The sequence below is a fragment of the Sinohyriopsis cumingii genome, chromosome 5 (genome assembly GCF_028554795.1).
Source record: "Sinohyriopsis cumingii isolate HCF-2022 chromosome 5, ASM2855479v2, whole genome shotgun sequence".
NCBI lineage: Eukaryota > Metazoa > Mollusca > Bivalvia > Unionida > Unionidae > Sinohyriopsis > Sinohyriopsis cumingii.
In genome coordinates, this window is record NC_142965.1 from 82999370 (window position 1) to 83018756 (window position 19387).

The window sequence follows — 19387 nt, forward strand, 5'->3', positions numbered from 1 at the left end:
TTAAGTTCATGTTGGGGATATGTTTCTTGAACGAAACGAACCGTTGCTTACTGTTCCAATAGGCAATATATAATTGTATTCGTTTCGTTAAAGAATAATATTTCAACTTAACCCGATTTCGGCATTCCCGGCTTTCATCGCTTTCCAGCCAACTGAAATGTAGGCCAACGAAACTTGAAAACAGGTCCATTTCGTTTGTGATAATGTGAATTTATTAGAGAAAAGACATCAGAGTAAGTAAAGTCTGACTAAAATATTATGACTTTACTTTGTAGAAAAGCGCCGTTATATTAGTTGTCAGTTATGTGAAATATTCCTGAAAATTTGACTTTCGTAATGTTGTTAGTCGACATCAAAACACGCTACACAGCGCCATTCGTTAGGCTGTAAGACCTTGACGCCCACAACATAAATTTCAGGGTCGAGATCTTACTTGTAGGACTAGGTGTAAAGGTGTTATGATACTTGCATGTCATTTTCCAGACGGCGCGATACTCATTTGCTTGAGTGTGTCTTTCACGCCCTTTGAGAAATTTGTGAACTTGCTAACAATCTGTGATTTCATAGCATATCCAACACGACCATCAAGTCTACGTAAGTTTATAGCGTTTGTATAAACACTCATTTTGTTGGATAGCAGGTATGGGTTTTAAGACTCTACATACTGCCTGTTGGATAGTATAGTAGATGTTATTTAATAGTAATAAAAAAGGTATCTGTCGGATAACAATCAAAATGTGATGTGTTGGATAGCAATCAAAATGACTGTGTTGGATAGTAACGTAAAATGTGTTTATTTGATAGTAATCAGAAAGTAAGTTTTAGATAGAAAATATCTCATTTAACAAACATTGCTAAATTCTCGTTTGAGTCTATAATCCTTCCCCTTGTTAAATTATCATTTGAGAGTATATTGCCATTCCTGCTTTTAATTCCCGTTTTGGACTTAAACATTTTTACCCAATGTACGTCAACCACCTCAAATAATGCTACCATTTACCCCCAATGTTAAATTCCCATTTGGACCTATAGTGCCATTCCCATATTAAATTACCGCCTTATGCAAGGTCTAACGGAGTGAAACTGAACATCGGATTTTGTTTTCGGTAAACATTGGAGCCACTGCTATCGAAGAAATATTGCGGTGTTGATGCAATTCAATTATGTGAGCTTTAACAAGAAGACTTCACAGAACAAACTTATGCTTCGATACGAATATTAGCAGAGAGGAAGTAGCCAGTCTAATTTTGAGGCAAGTGTATCAGTCTCTCTAATCATCCGGAAGTTGATACATTACAGTATTTTGCTTAGAAATATTCAGGATTAAGTTTCATTTTCTACCTTCGATAAATGTTCAAAAAGACTCGTATTTGCAGAAGTAGGTATACTCTTTTTGTTTCTTACCAGGAAATTTAAATGGCAATAAGAAATCTTTAGGAATTTCCCATAATCTGTATTTGATAGGTCGGTGCCAATTTGCATGCATAATGTTTCTTCGTCGACTCCTGTCAATAGCGGAAAGGATCATACAATAATCGAAAATTGGGTCTTTTTTTATTCTGGTTTAGCACACAACTTCTTATGTCCCGAAATTATAGCACATGTTCTGCGCCCTTATTTACACTGGTAATACCTGTGGAATGCGTTAAACTGAATCCTAGGCAAGGGGATGGGTTTTCTAGTTGTTGCAGGTGGTTCATAGACCGGTCTACTTAAAACTGTAATGTTCATTAATGGAGATGAAATCCAGTAATGTAAATCGGAGCAAGAAATTAAGCAATTTGTACGTACAGTATTGATTTTGTTGAGTACAAGAGATTTTTTTTGTTGGTTCAGTTTGTTGTTGTTGTGGGGTTTAACGCCATTTTTCAGCACATGATAGGCTATGGATGGCGGCCAGTATTAATGGTGGAGGAAGAACCCGGGAAGAACCACCGACCCACGAGAAGCTACTGGCAAGCTTTCTCACATATCCACTTTGGCCGAATCCTAGATTCGAACCCACGCAGACAGGTGAGATGGCAGTGATCCATAACGGAGAGTACTTTAGACCACTTGGCCACTCAGGACCCCAGTACAGTTTGTTGCTGTTCTTTATGCATTTAGTATATGAGAATTGATGGTTCTGGTGTAAAGTAACATAACATCACTTGAATGATTCATATATAATGTACTCAGGTAATGAATATAAAAATGACATGGAACTAAGCATAATAATTTTTTTGAATATTTATATGTCTCCCTTTTAGAGACTTTATTGTTTATATTTTCCTAAGTTTTGTTTTAAAATATGTACATACAGTAATGGAGACAAACTACATTAATGGAAAATATGCATTATGCATGAACAATATAGAGATTATGGTAGTCCTACAATGTAAGACATAGCACATGTTGGTTTTGTTTTAGTGCTATGTCTTGCTATCAAAATAATAGCCGTGTTTAGCGTGTTCCAATGTCGTTGACATTGGAACGAGTAGTCGAAGTTTCAGGGATTATCTCACAAATTTGGCACCATATATCGACACTTTGCCACTAATTTATGTATAATTAATATACTTACTGTGCTGTCTTTATCCTGGTGGAATGAAAATATGACACTAGCAAATGGATGCATTTTCATGTTTAGTTGACATACATTTGAATTTGTTGAGATGCGACACTAGTCGAGGTATGCCAAAGTATGTTTAAGTAGGTTCATGTGGTGGATATGTTTCTTGAATGAAACGAAACATTGGTCTACAGTTCCAATAGGCTTAATATATTTTTATTTGTTTCGTTAAAGAATAATATTTCAACTTAACCCGATTTCATCATTCCAGGCTTTGATTGCTTTCCAGTCAACTGAAATGTAGGCCAAGAACACTTCAAAACAGGTCCATTACTTTTGTGACTTTGAATTTATTTGAGAAAAGACATCAGAGTAAGTAAAGTCTGACTAAAACATTATGACTTTACATTGTAGAAAAGTGCCATTATTTTAGTTGCCAGTTTTGTGAGATAATCCTGAAAATTTGACTTTCTTTACAATGTTAGTCGACAGAAAAACACTACACAGCAGTGTTAGTTAGGTAGTAAGACCCTGACGCCCAAAACATAAATATAAGTATCAAGGTCTTACATGTAGGACTAAGATTGTGGATGTTATTGAATCACAAAAAAGATCATTTTTGTTCAGTTGTTTTTGTTTGTTGTACAGGTCAGGTATATATTTACCTCTGTATTTGGGCCCCCTAGTGGCTGAGTGGTCTAAAGCACTCACTGTTATGGATCACTGCCACCTCACCTCTGTGTGTGTGGGTTTGAGTCTCTGGCTCAGCCAGTGTAGGTATGTGAGAAAGCCAGTAGCTTCTTTTGGGCCTGTGGTTCTTTCCAGGGGTTTTCTGGGTTCTTCCTCCACCATTGATACTGGCTGCCATGTAAAGTCTATCTTTTGCTGAAAAATAGCATTAAAGCCTACAACAAGAACAACCACCTCTGTATTGACATTAATATAAGCAATGATTGTGCTGGTGTACCACTGAAGTTCTCAATAGATTTCAGAACTGTAGTCATTTGAACCTTGACACCAAAAGCACAAGAGTCAAAATGAAACCCTCAAGAATCATTTGCTTTAGATTCATGAGCTTGTGGCTGTGTTTTTTTAAGGTTGCTGATTGTTTCAGTACTTCAGTAGTCTATGTTCATGACGACGAGATTGTTTATGAATGTAATCCCTAGTTTTGATCTGTTATTACATGCATTCTTTGCCCATCAGAGTGAGACTGAAATTTGTCAATCCAAGGAAAGGTCTTATTCCAAACACAGCCAGTTGTCATGCACTTTCTTACACCTGGATACTGACCTATCTGAATTATAATTTCTAGCAACTTCAGCACTCTTCTGAATCTTACTACAGTCTTTTATCAATTTGCTGTTTAACCCCAAAATACTTGTACAAATTTGCGTTTAATTCTCAGTGTCTGGAATTCAAAGTCACATGCAAAAATTAATCAGCTACACTTGGTAACAAACACAGTAATGAATGTTAAAGTTGTTCATTTGATGTACTCTTATAATGACCACATGTAATTCTCTGGGTCTTTTTGCCTCTGAATTTAGTGATTGTAAATATCACCACATTTTCCCACTCAGTAGCCATTCAGAGTCTTTGAACTTGCTGCCCAGCTATTGCATCATGTTCTTATGATGTATTCTTATAATGACAACATGGACATCTTTGGGTTTTTCAACCTTCTGTCTTTGTAAATATCATCACAGGTATAATGATCAATTGATCAATACATTTTCCCGCTCAGTAGAAGGTTGAAGCTACCAGGCGAAGTGGGCAACTAAGTCACCAAAACTGTGTAAACTTCACCTACTTTTGTTAGGATAGTGAAAACGACTTTGCTCTGTGATTTTTTTTTACAAAAACATTGAATGACCATCCCTTTTGAGATGCTCCATTGCTTAGTTCCAGTGCTATGTTATATATAACTCAAGGCAAAATGTACACTTCTAGCCATCAGACATAGTTGGTGTTGATATCAGTTACACTGACAGTCAAACTCTTGCACATTCACAGGCATGTATTTTGATAGTTGATTGACCATTAATCATTTCTTGAATATGATAGCAATTATTATTTCCTGATTTCCACAAGTTATCTTTTGATAATAAAAACATACAAACTTGTTTCAGAACTTCAATTTATGTAAATAGCAATTTGAGTTTTAAGAATAGAATTGGTAACATGATTATTTTAACTGCTGCATGCAAATTATTTTCTTGATAAAAATCTGTTTAGAACTGTAATGTTGGACATCTCTGTTTTGGGAAGTGCATTGGCAGTGTTTATTAGATTGTATCTTTTTATAAACCATTGGGCAAATATATTAAGGAAAATATACAATTTGTAAGAAAGCAGAGACTAAATATTTTGTAATTAAATATATAGCTTTAAAATTTAATTTGTAGGTCATAAATATACGGGACAGTTCAGTGTTGTGGAGTTCGACGAGATGCTGTAAGGTCAAGGTTGTATTCTAAGTTTACTAATTTTTGTGAAAATATGAAGAAAAAACAAAACAGCAAAGCAAAAACTATTTAACCAATGCCTAATGTTACACCAAGTACATAGACAAATAATACAATCTTACATTTGCAATCCTGTCAATAGACTGTTTGTTGCAAAGTTATAAAGTGAGTGGTTACATTCAGTTGAAAATAAAAGTCTAGTTCATTTGTTTACTGACTTTAATTCTTCAGTGTATCGTCTGTGAACAGTTATGTTACAATTTTATGGGCAACAAAGAGTTTAGGACGAATAGTATGATCTGAAAGACGTATGCATTTTCTGTCATGTACATGGTGCAGCGGTTGTTTCAAACAAATTCAGAAATCTTTTCAAATGCCATTTTATCATGAACTTTCAGAAAGTAAAAAGAACAAAATTCTTGATTAAGGGTAATTGATTAAGTATTTTTACTAATGTGCTATTACAATAATGTAATGTAGTTACTCAGTTAAAATTCATTACAGTATATAGCTTCTGTTCTCTGTTTAAGTCATATTGCCAAAATACACTGAATATGAATATGATAGTTATTAAACATGCACCATATGTGTTTATAATATTGATAGAACTCAGAACATTTTCTACTTCAAAATAAAGTTTTGCTTAAAACCAATGTTAAATGCAAATATGCATACTGGGAAATAGATGGCATAATTCAAATAAGAGAATGAAAACAACACAAACACACACACACACACACACACATATATATATTGCATGTCTTCCTATTGTTGACACTTCTTAGCTCCATCCCAGCATGTCTTGCTGGTTAGAACTTAGAAGTGACACCCTGTTTTTCTAAAGATGTGTTTTGGTGTGGGGTTTCCCCTGTCCATCCCATCAGTGTTGTGATGTCTTTGTTTAGAAAACAATAATGCAGATAATAAATGTAGTCAGGGTTACTCTCTGTTTTGTTCATCAAGTCTATGAGTTTTGTTTATCCCAATAAAAAGCTCAGTTGATATACTCTCTTCCCTTTGCCTGGGCTGACAGTGGGCCTGATTTCTATCAACCGTGCTTGGAGCTTCGGATTGTACTACCACCCCTTGAGTCTATTAAGGCTCTGGGTTGGATTACACTCCTGTAGCCCTTAAGTGCTTTCTTTTGGGTAGTGACTCCACCAGAGTCAAAATGTCCTTTTGTGGTGTTTTCTTATGTTTGTAGTGTTGTCCATGTATGGTGTTTTTGTTAGGACAGCTCTACCTAGATCAAATTATCTTAGTTGTTTTCTCCTAATTCCTACTGTGTTAAAAAATTTGAAAGTGTACCCCTTTAAGCCAGAATTTTGTGTTAAAAATAAATAAGTTGTCTACTTGTTTGTTTTTGAGTTGGTGAGTGTGTGGTATGCATGCATTCATTGTGTTTCAGTTGTAGCTGTATGCCTTAGCATATTGAAGTCTAATCTGGGTTGTATCCTATATTACGCCTTAGTGTTACACTTTTAGATCTATTTGTACACCAAACTCCATTATGTGTTTAAGTTTTATTTGATTGTGTCTAGGCGCATGGTGTAGTGGGATTGAAAACTACAGGTTTTTTAAAGTTTTATTTGAATGTACCATAGAGCATTGTGATTCCAAGCTTGGGTGTAAGAGGGATTGAAATATTCCATCACATAGACGTGATGGAAAACATCCCCCATGTTTAGTTTAGTTTTGTTTGTAAGGCGCCTTTGTGCCCTCTGATAGGAGAGGATATTTTCGTGTTGGTTTAATTAGAACTCTAGTTTAAAATGTTATAACTGCAAGGATCTCTCCTAGAGTCTCATTTGAGTACCATTTATGGGTTCTCTACTTGAGCAGCCACACAGTTATTTTATTAAAGAAATTTATGTAGGAATTTTGAATAGCATGTCTTGTCAACCGGAAGAGGATCGAAATTTTTCATCATGCGGATGTGATGGAAAATTATTTAACATCCTTTTCTTTACATTTAACCTGAAGGTAGTGTTTAATCATTCCTTGTTTGTCCTTTTGGAAGGCTGCATCATGTTTCTCCTTATTGTTGGACACAGTTTTGTAACTTGTTTGCAGAGACTGCTGTGGTTGTCACGATTATGTAATCAACCTCAGGACTTGGTTATTTCCATGGAGGGTCGCCCCGGGTCCCAAGTAGAGAGTTTTTCCACCACCCGCCCTCCTTTGACCCAGTTCCAGATGTAGTGTTCTTTAAGATTGGAGAAAATAATATTGGAGTTTTGGAGCCGAATTTGCTTGTCAATAAAATTATTCAGTTGTGTGACCTTTTCCTTCAACGGGGAGTGTCTTTTTTCTGTGTGGGGTCTATGTTGCCTCATTTTGTGGTACAAGGTTTGACTTGTTCCCAGTACAATCATCAGGCTTGTCGAGTAAACCTGGAGTTGGCCAGGTTATTTAGTGGAAGTTATTTTGCATTTTGCGTACTACATGGATTCTGGAGTGTTTATATAGATCCAGATGGTATACATCTAACTGCGCAGGGCAATCGTTGGCTCTATACTAGGATAATTTCTTCCGTTTTGCGCCATGTTTATGTTGAAAAAGTTTGAATAATATTGATAGAGACAGTAGTCCTCATACTCTTGGAATAAGAAAATCATTTTCGTTCAGTATTCAGATTTTGAATTCACTTTCATTTTGTTGAATTTATTTCCATGGTATCAAAGGAGCGGAATCCCCGGACTGGGGTCTTTTTAAAGTGCCAGGATGTGGCTTGTCCAAACCAGAAACCTCGCCATGTGTCACCATGTTATTGTCCCCTTTCTCCCTGCTCAGTTCTCACTTCTCCCTATAATGTCCAAAAGGAGAAGTCACTTCTTCCTAAAATTCAAGTCTAGCTTGACCCATGAGCAGGATTGGCAAGTCTTTGATTGTGTGTGTACAGAGGACACTCACATAAGAGATTTTCTGCATCCTAGATATAAAAACATTGCATTCAGATACACATGATTAAGGGTTTCTGTGAGATAGAGAGAGAGAGAGAGAGAGACACACACACACACACACATATATATATATATATATATATATATATATATATATATATATATATATATATATATATATATATATATATATATATATTTATATATATTTATATAGTTTGACTTTGGATCTTATATTTCTGTGTGTGCTGCCCCAGTTTCAGCTGGCTGGCTGCCCTAGACTAGTTTCAGAATCTTATTGAATAGATCATACTGATAGCTCTTGTAGACTTCCAGTATTAGTCACAAGTGACAGAACATTGGGATTGAAGAGCTTCAGAAGTATGGTGATTAATCACATTGATAATTTAAACAATCATCCAATACTGAAACTGCAGGGGTTTCCATAAGATGGTAATTCATTGCATTTATTACTGAAATGTGGCATAGTCCTGCGAAAAAGGTGTAAGAGGTAAGTGTTTATATAGTACATTTTGAATTAAATAGTACATATAATTTGGGTGAAAAAAGTAGGTTGAATAAACAATTATTTTGGGGATGTAATTATTTCTCTATGAATCTTATATTTTTGTGCTGAAACTTTGCCTTTTAAAGCATTTTGCTTAAAATTCTTTGTGTGTGTGTGTATATATATATATATATATATATACCACTTGTGGCCATTAACCATTCTACATGTATGTTGAGTTTATGTTTATGAATAATAAATATTGAATTATAAACTGACATGACTTCCATTTAATGTAGGCATGATCAGTGAAATTTATGCAAAATCAGCACAAATTTTTTTTTGGTGATCCTGTTGGTTAGCCAGAAGAATTCTTTTTTCATGTGCTGTGTTATACCAATAGTAGCAGTTAATCACTACATATACACATACATATATCAGGGTTTTATGCTGCCTGAATTTCTGGGTCAGATACATAGGAAATTATCAAATGAGAAACCGTTTCTCCCTATTATGCTTTCTTGTGACATGCCTCATTTTCAGACATGACCAATCTACTATGTAATGGCTAAACTTAATTAAACAGGCATGAAGCCATTGTGACAGTTATTTATTATCACTGTAATTATCTTGTGATTGCCTCTCTGAAGGCTACTTTGATGTGACTTCATAGAAACGGATATTCAGTTGTGCATGTATGTAAGCATTTGTAAATTTGTGATGATACAAATATAAATCATGAAAGTTATGAGTGTGTTTGTGAGATTTGGATTTTGAAAATTTTTCCAGTCATATCACTACGATGCTTGCGGTGTGGCAGTTTATTGTGATTTCTCGCTCTAGGTCATCATGACGCAAAAATGGAGCATCATGCCTCTTCCACTCACATTATCCTGACATCAGGCCTACCAGTCCTAAAACTAACCTCTTAATGCTAAGAGCCAAATGAGGCAGCTGCTAGTACCATATTTTTAAGTCTTTTATATGACTCCGCGGGGATTGAACCTGTGACTTCCTGCATCTGATGCAGATGCTTGTACCACTTAGGCCACCAGAGTGGTCCCATGAAAGTAGTGAACGCTTTCTCTGAGCGTAATTTGGACATTATTGTTAAATTGTCTATATGCCATAATAACAAGGACATGTGATTTGTTCTAGGGCACTACAAGATCAGAATAGACTTTTTAAAAGAATGCAGAAAAGTGCATCAGCTTGTCAAGACGAGTCAGCAAAATCTGTTTTCATTTTTATGAAATGGACTTCTGAAGAAAATGACACTAATGACAACTAAATGCCCCCAGAAATAGGTGAATGTTTCATTTGACTGGTGATATTTGAGAGTCGTACCTAAAGTTTAAGTGAATTCATCTTGACAACAGTTCACATTTGCAGTCTCAAGCTGTTTAATTACTGTACGTGTACCAGGATTCATTCATCTTGTCTATAGAACTTGCATTGTAATCCACCTTTATTGCTTATGGCCAACTCTTCGGGCATTTAACACTGTTTATAAATTGACATATCTGCTTTGAATTAGTCCTTTGCTCATATGCGGCTTGGGATGTTTTCATTCCTTTGTTTCATTGTGTGGTGGTAATACCTATATATATATATATATATATATATATACACACATGTAGTACAGTGTAGTGCCAGGTGTATACTCATGTAAGTTTCTTTGGTATGAATGGAGAGATGGTATTTTACTTGCAGAGAAGACTACATAGCATTCAAAATGATCATTCTTGGTATTGAAACTAAAGCTGATGATTTTATTGTTGTGATTTATTTTTTATTTTTAATGCTATTGGGGTGAAAATTTATACATTTTAATTTTTCATTTATAAATTATATTATTAAAAATGAATATCCAATTTACTGAAAAATATGTTCTTTTTGGTGTGATATTATAAATGGCAAAGAATTCATTACTGATATATATTAAAATAATGATCATATAATTTTTAACTCTCCTTTATATCCTTTTGAAACAAAGGCACTCCTGAGTTTTTTATGCTAGAGACTCAGAAATATAAATGGACTTTTGAGTTCCTAGAGTGAGGAGTCCAGGATTCCTCATCCTGAAACTCTTTTGAGAGCCCTGTTTGTATACCAGTAGTAGCAATAATCTATTGTATATGTGTACCAGTTGTAAACTATGTACATATATGCCAGTATTAGCCATAAACCAGTGTACATGTATACCAGTAGTAGCCATGAACTATGGCACATGTATACCAGTGGTAGCCTTGAACTATGGCACATGTATACCAGTAGTAGCCTTGAACTATGGCACATGTATACCAGTAGTAGCCATGAACTATGGCACATGTGTACCATTAGTAGCCATACATCAGTGTACATGTGTACCAGTAGTAGCCATGAACTATGGCACATATATACCATTAATAGCCATAAAACTATGGCACATGTATACCAGTAGTAGCCATGAACTATGGCACATGTATACCATTAGTAGCCATAAATCAGTGTACATGTATACCAGTAGTAGCCATGAACTATATGGCACATGTAAACCAGTAGTAGCCATAATGCAGTGTACATGTATACCAGTAGTAGCCATGAACTATGGCACATGTATACCAGTAGTAGCCTTGAACTATGGCACATGTATACCAGTAGTAGCCATGAACTATGGCACATGTATACAGGTAGTAGCCTTGAACTATGGCACATGTATACCAGTAGTAGCCATGAACTATGGCACATGTATACCATCAGTAGTCATAAATCAGTGTACATGTATACCAGTAGTAGCCATGAACTATGGCACATGTAAACCATTAGTAGCCATAAAACAGTGTACATGTATACCAGTAGTAGCCATGAACTATGGCACATGTAAACCAGTAGTAGCCATAAACCAGTGTACATATATACCAGTAGTAGCCATAAACTATGGCACATGTAAACAAGTAGTAGCCATGAACTATGGCACATGTATACCAGTAGTAGCCATGAACTAAGGCACATGTATACCAGTAGTAGCCATGAACTATGGCACATGAATACCAGTAGCAGCCATGAACTATGGCACATTTATACCAGTAGTAGCCATGAACTATGGCACATGTAAACCAGTAGTAGCCATAAACCAGTGTACATGTACATACCAGTAGTAGCCATGAACTATTTCACATGTATACCAGTATTAGCCTTGAACTATGGCACATGTAAACCAGTAGTAGCCATGAACTATGGCACATGTATGCCAGTAGTAGCCATGAACTATTTCACATGTATACCAGTAGCAGCCATGAACTATGGCACATGTATACCATTAGTAGCCATGAACTATTTCACATGAATACCAGTAGTAGCCATGAACTGTGGTACATGTATACCAGTAGTACCAGTAGTAGTTCTTCATAAATGGAGAAAGATTCAAGGCCAGCAATTATAGACCTGTCTCCCTTACATGTATCAGCTGCATAACTGCTTGAACACATCATAGTCAGCAACATGATGCAAAATCTAGATCGCTACAACATTCTAACAGAGACCGCTCCAGTGGTCTAGTGGTTAGAGCGTCCGTCTCGAAAGTGGGAGGTCGTGAGTTTGAACACCAGCCGAGTCATACCAAAGACTTACAAAAATGGTACTAACAGCTGCCTCACTAAGTGCTCAGCATTAAGAGGTTAGTGTTAGGACTGGTCGGCCTGGTGTCAGGATAATGTGACTGGGTGGGACATCATGCTACATATAAGCAGCGTGATACCTCAGTGCTAGACATCACTATAAACTGACACACTGCAAACATCCTAGCAATATGACTGAAAAATTGTTAAAGCTACATTAAAAATCCTAATCACACACACACACACTCACATTCTAACAGACTGCCAGCATGTGTATGAGTTTGCCAAATTTTTAGACAGGGAAACAGTTTGACCTCGCTATCCTTGACTTCAGTAAGGCTTTTGATTGTGTCCCTCATAAGAGACTCCTTAGTAAGTTGGACCACTATGGCATACGTGGTAGCACCCAGAAATGGATCAGATATTTCCCATCAGACACATCGCAGAGAGTTAGTAGATGGAGCAACATCAGACCCTGCACCAGTTGTTAGTGGGATACCTCAAGGGGGTGTTTTGGGTCCCATTCTCTTCCTGGTGTTCATCAATCATTTACCTGCGAGAGTGAAATCCAGCATGAGACTTTTTGCAGATGACTGTATAGTCTACCAGGAAATAAATGTCTCCAAGGACTGTGAGATCCTTCAAGAAGACCTGAACCAACTGGCCCTCAGGAAAAGAACTTGGGTATGTCGTTCCACACAGAAAAATGCAGCATTCTAAGAGTTTACAGGAAGAAATCACCAATCTTGTCCAAATATACTCTTATGGGGCACAAGTTCACCAATGAGCCAGCAACAAAATATCTCTGTGTTGAATTGTCCAGAGACCTCTCTTGGAAAAGGCACATAGACAAGATAATGAAAAAAGGGAAAAGTAACCTTGGTTTCCTGTGCTATAACCTCCAAATCAACAATGAAGAAGTAAAAAGTGTGGCATATTTCACTCTGGTTTGACCAGGTCTTGAGTATTGCTTGACTGTGTGCAACCCACATAATAAAGATCTAAAAAATAAGATAGAGGTGGTTCAGAGGATAGCTGCTAGGTTCACTATAAATAAATAAATAAATATAACACTAGCAGTGTCAGTGTAATCATGAACCATCTCCAGTGGGAATAACATGAGTCCAGGTGAACCAAGGCCGTGATGACCATGTTGTACAAGATTGCGAACAAACTAGTGGACAAATACCTGACCCTGGCATATAGCCAAACTAGGGCAAACCACAGGAAAAAGTTCCAGTTAAAGTCAGCATTGACAAATTGTTTCAAGTTCAGCTTCTTCCATGCACAATAGAGACTTGGAACAAATTACCATCAATAATTGCAGAAGCTCCTGAATTGGTATTTCACAAGCAGGAGCTTTCCAAAATCACATTCTAATGAACTAGTCAGCTACAAGTAAGACCTAGTGATTCTCAGGGATATGCCAGTTGAGGTTCCATATCTCATCGTCACTACAGCAGCCGGATTGATCTCAGTATGAAGAGACAAAAACGTACACTAACACTGTTTTACTTATTGTCTGCCTTTCCTATCGTTACTCTTCTGACTGACCTATCACTTCTGTCTTTACTTTATCTTTGACCATGCACCTCCCATTGTTAAAAAAATGCAATGAAATTATTTGTCAATGACAAAATCACTGGGATTTGTAAATGGCTAAAATGACTGGTATTAAAGTTAACTGAAGTACTATTTTCATTGAAAATTAAAAGCAGTGAAACCAAACATTTGTGAGTTACATGACCATTCTTGGGAATGCACATGTATGTGTTGGGCTTCACAATTTTACCCCTGGGTCATTGTCTATGCATGGGGGTGCATACTAGGATAGTGGGGTTTGGATCAGGATATATAGGCAGTGGTGAAAAATGAAGTGAAGAGTATCGGGATTTGCAATGGCAAGCAATTACCATTGCTTTAGTTGACAGTTCTATCTTTAATTAATGCATATTTGTCAAGAAATTTAGGGAATAATCCTTCCTTTGTAGAAGACTTACTCATTTCAATATTTGTTTTCTTGTTTATAGGAAAGAGATTGAAAAATGAAAAACCATGATGAGGATGAAACTTGAAGTGTGAAGTGAATTTACAAGGATGGGGTCCACAAGACACATATTTCTGTTCATATCTTATATCATCTCAAGTAAGTAATTTTTCTTATTACCGCATGGCTGCAATGTTTCCTGCTACTTTTTTTAATGGGGAACAATTAATACTTGTTTTATTTTTTATGGAGAAAATTTAATCCAGTGCTATGACAGAGATGCCAATCATTTTGGATTATGCTGAATATTTAGTGAAAATTCTGTATCTGGATTATGTTGAAATAATTTAGGAAAATCAGAATTCTGTAGTATAACATTTTTAACAGGAGTTTTTTGTGTGGACACTTTTAGGGAGAAAGTATTTTAGCATGTTCAACTGGTAAACAAAATTGATGTGAATTATAAGAAACCAGATGAATTGGCTGTGGATAGCTTGAATAGTCCATTTGACCAGTGGCCACCTGCTTTTTATGAACAGAATCTCATGGCACCAGCAAGTTTGTGTGCAGAAATTCCCTCTATGACAGCCAGCCTTCTAACATGGCCATTGGCCACCATAATTGTACATAGTCAAATTTTCGTCATACAAGTTGACAGTTATTTGTTGATTTCTAAATTTGTTATATTGAAATTGGTTCCAACATGCTAATAAAATACCTAAATTCAGTCCATGCAGAGAGGTAAATAATATGATTATTTTTACTACTTCGTGTTATTTGGATGTCAGATTTTGTCATAATTGGTAATTACTGGCTATTATTATCATTGATAATTATGAAGATGACAAAATCTTCCATCTCAGAAGTACCTTGTTGCTCAAATCAAATCACCATGATGTCCAGTCACCATACACTTAGACTGATGTGTTTGCCATCATGTTTTCTCTTAGATTATGAGATGTAATTGAAAGAGTACCAGACTGTAACCAGACCAAATGTGACAGGCTTTCTTTCTTTGTAAAGACAGTATTTTGTGTGACATATAGTGTGGCTGCAAATTGGTTTCATAGTGTTGTAGTTGCCAAAGACAGTGGTATAGTTGGCATTGAAGGAATAACTTGTTGCAAAAATTCAAAATGTTGTGATATCCTTGGTTTAGAAAGTAATATGAAAGTAATTTTGACTAACTAAAAGAAACATTGTTGCAAGCCACATGTAATAATCGATAACGCTCCTTTAACACCCATGGCTGCATCTGCGGAGATTTCAGCACCAGTGACAATGGGTGATAAAAGAGCCTAGCAGACTGTCAACCATGGTTTATGGTTGATGGAAATGGGGAGAGTTTTATGATTATTGTTGAAAAATGTGATCTCAGCAGATGCATACCCTGGGGTTTTGTCCTTTGGAATTTAAGACATGGAAATTCCAGCTTGTGCATTTTTATGGTGCAGAGCAGTTTCGGTCATAAAATCAATTACACTTGATTCAGCTCCTGCTTAAGTTCCTATCAAGTACACTTTGTCTAATTAAAATTTGCTGCATTTGCCAGTGATAGACATTTGCTAGGCAAACTGTTTACACCTTACCTGCCAATAATATCACACTTGTGTTGTTGTTGTTGGGTTTAACGCCATTTTTCAGCATGGCTATACATGGTGGCCGGTATTAATGGTGGAGAAAGAACCCGGTAAAATCCTGGAAAGAACCACTTACCCACGAGAAGCTACTGGCAAGCTTTCTCACATACCCACATTGTCTGAATCGGAGACTTGAACCCACGCAGACAGAGGTGAGATGGCAGTGATCTGTTACGGAGAGCGCTTTAGACCAGTCGGCCACTCAGGGTCCCCTCACACTTGTGTAAAATCAATACTATTGGGCAGACATAACAGGTCAATGATACCATGATAAGGTGTGCATATTTGAATAAATTTTTGATTGTTTTGAGATATATTCGATGTTTATGATAGAGGAGGAGGGAATCAACTATGACTTGATTTGATTAACTTTAGATCCAATATGTCTGATTCCCCATCGAATTATAATGAATTAGACAAAATTGGAAAGCAAAGCCAATTGTCATAGGTAAGTGGACCAATGTTGTTTTTAATTGGTGATTAATTTGCTTCAACTGGTAAAAAATTTGAAAATTTGGAGTTGGTTGTGCTTGGCTAGATTACCTTTGGATCAAATATTGGCATATGTTAGATTGCCCTTTAAATTAAAACAAAGTTTACAAAAGTGTGGAAAACATGGTGGCTCAGTTGCCTAACTTTAAGTGGACAGATTTTAATTATGTTTTATTGGTGATTAATTTCTTCAGTTGATGAGACATTTTAAAAATTCAGGTGATTTAATTAATGTATTATTCAGTAAGAATTTGCTATGCAGGTACAAGTATTTCTCTTTATTCAGCATGAAACGAGATATCTTAAATGTCAGCTTGCTTCATGAATAATGAACAATCCCAGTTATGAGTTTATGTCTGTCAAAATAAATGACTCTTGAGATTTCAGTTTTGACTCTTGAGATTTTGTGGTTGAAGGTCAACTGACTTCGGTTTTGAAATCTATTGAGAACCCTTGATTCAGATAAATATTGTTTGTCACACATTCTGAAACAGTGGGAAAATGGAAAGGATTGAGTTAGCTATGATACCATAGCCTTCATAAAGGATGCCGGGGCACTAATAGTAGTGCTAGGACACATTACAGACAGATGTTTGTAACCTATCTTTATTTGCAATTATTGTTAATAATTATTTTCAGAAACATCAATTTCAGTTTAATCACATTGATTCAAAAATGTGTAAACTAATATTTTTATGAAAATATTAAATATTTATGATTATTTAAACTTTTCATACTTTATGTGTAAGCATGACTTCTTGTCTGTGTTACACCACTCAAGTATAAGCCAACACTCTTATTAGGCCCTTCTCATGGTGGAGAAGGGTTGCCATAAAAATTGGGGGGGGGGGGGTATGCAATGAAAAATGGCAACAGAGGTGAAGAGAAGAAAAGATATATATAATTTGTGGGGAAAGCTAATGTTTATAATTACTAATCTGGCCAAAATTGTTGAAGGAATTTATTGCCCTGGAATCAGAAGAATGGATACATAACTTATTCTCAGTGAACCTTAATTATTACTGTATACCAGTATGTATAGGCTAATAGGAAGATGCATCAACGTGGTATGCATTGCAGAGAGGCAGTCAAAATTATAAAAAATATTGATGCTATTATTCCTAATAAGCATTCTTATAGGTTGATGTATCTGGTATCATAAAAATCATGTTATATGACATCCTCCCTATTGCAGTTTTGATTGAGGTGAAATTGCCAGTGTGCATTTGGTGAAATTACCAGTTTCATTTTGGCAAAATTGGCAGTTTTGAGTTTGGCAAAATTGGCAGTTTCAGTTTGGCATAATTGCCAGTTCTGAGTACATTATTGCGGAGGAAGGGAAATTTGCAAGCACTCACACTTGCCAATTACATTCGCTAACTCGATGAATTTGGCAAGGTGAAAACTGCTATAGGTAACATGTGAGATGTAATGATCATTTGGCTGGATTACCTTTGGATCAAATATTGGCATATGTTAGATTGCCCTTCGAATTAAAATAAAGTTTACAAAAGTGTGGAAAATGTGGCTCACAAACTAAAGTCATTTGTCAGTTGACCTTCATAACCATATGTTGTGTATTATCCATGTGACTAGCACAATGTTGCCGATCAAACATGATCAGTTTTGCATATTACGTTCTCTGCTGTAATATAGCTGCATTTTTTGGATGATATGTCACTTATTCAGCATAATAAAGTACTGAAATTATATACATGCCGCTAACTGGCCATGAGCACTTGAATTGCAAGAGAAATGGTCAGCATGTAGGTTGGACATTTCGGATTGCACTTCATACTGTAGTGTCCTAGATAGAATCAGGTTGTAATTGCAGATCCACCATTCTGAAGGAGAAATGCAGTGAAAATGTGAAGAATTCAGTTTGTGCTGAGAGAGACATTGATTATTCAATCTTTTTTAGGCTTTTGATGGCCGTATATTTAATTATAACATGCAGATAGATTTGGAAAAAAAAGGTTTGTGGTTGTTTCTTTGCATTTTATTCACAATTATATACAAAGACGATTCCATGAAAAATGCATATATACAAATGAAGTCAGGGCCTGGGTGGCTGAATGGTCTTAAGGCACTTGCCTAAATGGATCACTGACATCTCATCTCTGCCTGCATGGGTTCTAGTCTTGGGCTCCTCCACCAAAACTATTGGCTGCCATGTATAGCCTATCATGTGATGAACAAATGGCATTAAACCCCACAAAACCGAAACCAAGGCACACAGCAAATTATTCCACCACTGTTGAAAAATCAGAACAGTGAAGACAGTTGTCTGTTTATTCAGCAGTGTCATTAGTCTGACCAGGGAAGAAGACACCCTTTCTTTCCAGTATTCATTTTTATTCCAGTATCTATTTTTATTCGAGTATCCATTTTTACTCTTGTACTGAAAAATGGCATTAAACCCATCAAAGGAATGACAGTCATTTACCTAACATTTAAATAAATCTTTCTTATGTTACGTGTTTAGGCTCTCATAAACAGTAATAAAGAAAAAAGTGAAAACAAGCTTTGAAAAATTTAACATATAATTTATTTCCCTGGAAAAACAATGTAAAAATGAAAAAATAAGACCATAAGGTTTCAAGAATCAAATCCAAAAATAATCCAAGAATAAGCCACGAATTAAATTTTAGAAGTCTTAGTAATGAAATGTTCTAATGAATTCGAGTTCGAGTCCTGACGAAAATCCAAAATGGAAGGCGATGATGTATACTATAGTCAGTATAGTGCTGTTGTGTCTACAGTTCTTTGTTGTTCCACAGACGATAATATTCCGCTGTCTGAATTTCCGAATAAAAATTCAAGAAATGTTTTTGTCCAAGAATTCTGTATGAACACTCAAATATTTCTAGGATAAAGGTGTACTTAACAAAGAATTTAAAGGTGTACTTACAGAAACAGCTTAAAGGTGTACTTAACAAAGAACTTAAAGGTGTACTTATCAAAGAACTTAAAGGTGTACTTATCAAAGAACTTAAAGGTGTACTTATCAAAGAACTTAAAGGTGTACTTATCAAAGAACTTAAAGGTGTAATTATCAAAGAACTTAAAGGTGTACTTGACAAAGAACTTAAAGGTGTACTTATCAAAGAACTTAAAGGTGTACTTAACAAAGAATTTAAAGGTGTACTTATCAAAGAACTTAAAGGTGTACTTGACAAAGAATTTAAAGGTGTACTTATCAAAGAACTTAAAGGTGTAATTATCAAAGAACTTAAAGG

At 35.8% G+C, this 19387-nt stretch overlaps 1 protein-coding gene across 2 annotated transcripts in view; it reads left to right on the forward strand.

Annotated features, from left to right (window-relative positions):
• Positions 1–1276: 1276 nt before the first annotated feature.
• The window catches only part of LOC149799636 (putative receptor-type tyrosine-protein phosphatase mosPTP-1), a 143552-nt gene continuing 125441 nt past the window's right edge, over positions 1277–19387 (forward strand). For both annotated transcript variants that reach the window (XM_089958978.1, XM_089958979.1), the window contains exons 1-2: positions 1277–1378; positions 14060–14175. In XM_089958978.1, the coding sequence (XP_089815104.1) occupies positions 14127–14175 (49 nt within the window). In that variant the 5' untranslated portion in view covers positions 1277–1378; positions 14060–14126. The remainder of the gene's footprint in view (positions 1379–14059; positions 14176–19387) is intronic.